Source organism: Orycteropus afer, unplaced genomic scaffold, assembly GCF_000298275.1.
Source record: "Orycteropus afer afer isolate SDZICR_OR568_19922 unplaced genomic scaffold, OryAfe1.0 scaffold00063, whole genome shotgun sequence".
NCBI classification, from domain to species: domain Eukaryota; kingdom Metazoa; phylum Chordata; class Mammalia; order Tubulidentata; family Orycteropodidae; genus Orycteropus; species Orycteropus afer.
Window position 1 is genome coordinate 2,849,986 of NW_006921650.1, and position 2,942 is coordinate 2,852,927.

The window sequence follows — 2,942 nt, forward strand, 5'->3', positions numbered from 1 at the left end:
GAGTGATACTAAAGCATGTTAGTATCTAATGACAATATTTCAGATGAGAGAAAGAGATGGATTGTTGCAGGTAACTTGAGACCCAAATCTTTGAGAAGGAAGTGGCCCTGCAGCAAAGAGAGGGGCTGGCCTTTAGGGAAGCAAGAAATACAGGTACCTCTGTGAGGTACCTCCTAAGGTCTCTGCTCAAATGTCCACTATCAATAAGTCCTTTCCTGATTTCCTTTTCTTAAGTGGCACCTCCATCCCTCCCTCGTTCCCACCTCTACTCTTCTTCCATAGCCTTTTTCTATATACATACAACAGTCTTTATTGTCTTTTTTCCCTCCTGCCTCTGTTGGGAAGTAAGCTAGAGGAGAATATTTGTCGAGTCTTCCAGCATCTAGAACAGTGTCCAGCACTGGACAGGTGCACAGTAAATGTGAATGAAGCAAAGGAAGGGATACTGGAGTGTGCTTGAGTACTGCTGTAAAGACAGGAGCGGTAATTAGCGAACAAAATGCTCGAAATCTAGATGTATGGAGGTGAGGGAAAGTGGTAGCTGGGTAGGAACGCAGTACAGACTCCTTGCCTCTTCTGGCTGAGTCACTTTGATCAAATTACTGCACCTGTCTGAGCCACAAGGATTAGGACTTTGTTGGCAGGAAGTGAGCGCTCATCAAAGCTTGGCTCCCCTTTCCCACGCCTCTCCATTTCCTCCAATCCGCTTGCTTTCCCCACCTTGCTTGGTGTAGGTTGCTGTTCTCAGAGTCCTTCCTTTAAAGACAGGTGCAACACAACGAGGAGCTTGGCTCAGAGCACGCAGCTCCCAACCGGGGCACTGAACCCAGCGCACGCCTTTGCTGCCCGCGACCCGCCAGGCGACCTTCAGGCCCGGTGGGGCGGGGCGGAACGGGCCAATCCTGAGGCAGTCCGAGTGGGGCTCAGACGGCAGGCAAGCAGGGCTGTCAGTGCATCCAAGAGTCGGTGGGTCTGTCCAAGGCCATGGCGAAGCTGTTGGTGCTCACTGTCCTGGGGCTGGGCCTGGGCCTCATCAGGGATTACCGGTCTTCTTACCGGTAAGTTGGGTGGTGATGAGGGCTTCCGTCTTCTTACCCCCACCTCCACTTCACCAGCCCCAGGAGCCCCCAGAAAGAAGGACCCAGGCTCTGAATAGAAAATATGCGGACAGGTTGGATGCACATCCCACAGGGGTTGTCCAGTTTTCGTATGCCACTTGAAAATTTATCCTTGCCCACATTCTAAGAAATGTGGCATGGAGACTATGGTCAGCGGTGTGAGTGAGAAAGTTGTTAGCATATCCAACTAACTTTGCTTGTAGAGCTGTATGACGAGGCTACAGATTCACTTTTCAGTCTCTCTTCAAAACAGATAAACCAGACTGTGGAGCCCCAGATACTGTATGAATCAGGGAAAGGTGCCCCAAACATGGCTACCTGGCCCTGGCGGGAAACTAACAGCTTGGAAATTCTCAATTTTAGGCCACACTGAGAGAGACAGCAAGGCAGCATGTGGACCCCCGCAGGTGGGAGGCAATGTGCCTTTTGATGGGCCCCCGAGATGGAAAGAACCCCCTCCTGGCATTTGATGTCTTGGGTTCTGGCATCTGCCCCTTGCAGTATGGGCTCTTTGGCCAATCATTTTACATTTCTAAAACGAATTACTTTTAGTTGCCCTCAAGTCAGCTGACTTGTGGGGACTTTATGGGTGACAGAACTTAGTTGCTTCAGTAAACTGGAAAGAGTAACATACACTCATATATGGAACAACTAGCACAGTGCCTGGGACATAAGAAATAGTCAACATGTGTTAGTTTCCTGCACCCTTTAAAGTGCTCTATATCCTGGTGTTATACAAGGGGGATAAAAGTGTTTTAAGAATTTATCTGTAGTTTTGCTGAAACTTTTTGCAGGGGTCAAAGTCTAGAGATCATCTTATTCTCTAAGGCCTGGGCAATAATACGTTATTTACCCTGAAGTAAAACATTAATAAAAATTAAATTGAACATTTTTGATTTTTAAAAATTATATAATCCTGTGGACTGATTAAAAACTTACATCCAGAAGAGGTTTTTATAAATGACTGTTTTGTTTTGTTTTTTCCCCATTTTTAAATTATTATTCAAATCACAGTCATAGAGAAATATCAGGTAAGAAGCTGTTGGTGATTTTGGCTTTTTAAATCATATAAAAATGACAGTTTGTGAATTTTCATTTGTCATTTGAGGCCAAAGGATTATTTTATTATTGTTGTTTCTAACCACAGCGTAGGTGTGGCTGTGGTATTAACCTGGGATAAAAGGAAATGGGGTATTGTAAGAACCCAGCACCTGATCTAGGCTTTCTCAGCTTCAATTCTCCATTTCCATCTGCACCTGGATTTTTTCTGCTCACAGTCTTCCAGTTGCCACACACCAAGATGTCTACCAAAGGAAAACAGATCTGCCAGAAAGAGGATCAATCTTTCTAATTTATTATTTCTTACTTTATTCTAAGAATAGAGACTACAGGTATCATTTGCATGTTTTTATGTAAAAGCATAGCTTTACTAAACCTAACCTAAAAAGTTTCTCTCGCCATGAGGTCTTAAGAGCCCATTAACAAATCAGTATTTCCCCAAGTTTGTTCCTTTATTTTGATATTTTGTGACTATAGGACCAGATTTGCATTTTTGAAATACCTTTTAGTGCCTCTGGTCATGAGGTGAATGCCAACTTGCCTTTAAAGCCAGCTTTCTGTCATTCATTGAACTCCAATCTCCTTGCAGACCAGGATTTCATAGTGCCTAAGGTGTAATTGGTTAACATGAAGTGCCAGAGACAACCCAGGGATGCACAAAACAGCAGGGCAGAAGAGCAGGAGAAAGGGGATTAAAATCCAGGAAGCCAGACAGAGGTACAGTCAGCCACAGGGACCCAGGTGGGGGTGATACGAGAGGTCTCC

General features: G+C 45.0%; 1 protein-coding gene across 1 annotated transcript in view; it reads left to right on the forward strand.

Annotated features, from left to right (window-relative positions):
* The first annotated feature begins 984 nt into the window (after window positions 1-984).
* Window positions 985-2,942, forward strand: part of PON1 (paraoxonase 1) — a 27,743-nt gene continuing 25,785 nt past the window's right edge. The window contains exon 1 of the mRNA XM_007939794.2: window positions 985-1,058. Within this exon, the coding sequence (XP_007937985.1) occupies window positions 985-1,058 (74 nt within the window). The remainder of the gene's footprint in view (window positions 1,059-2,942) is intronic.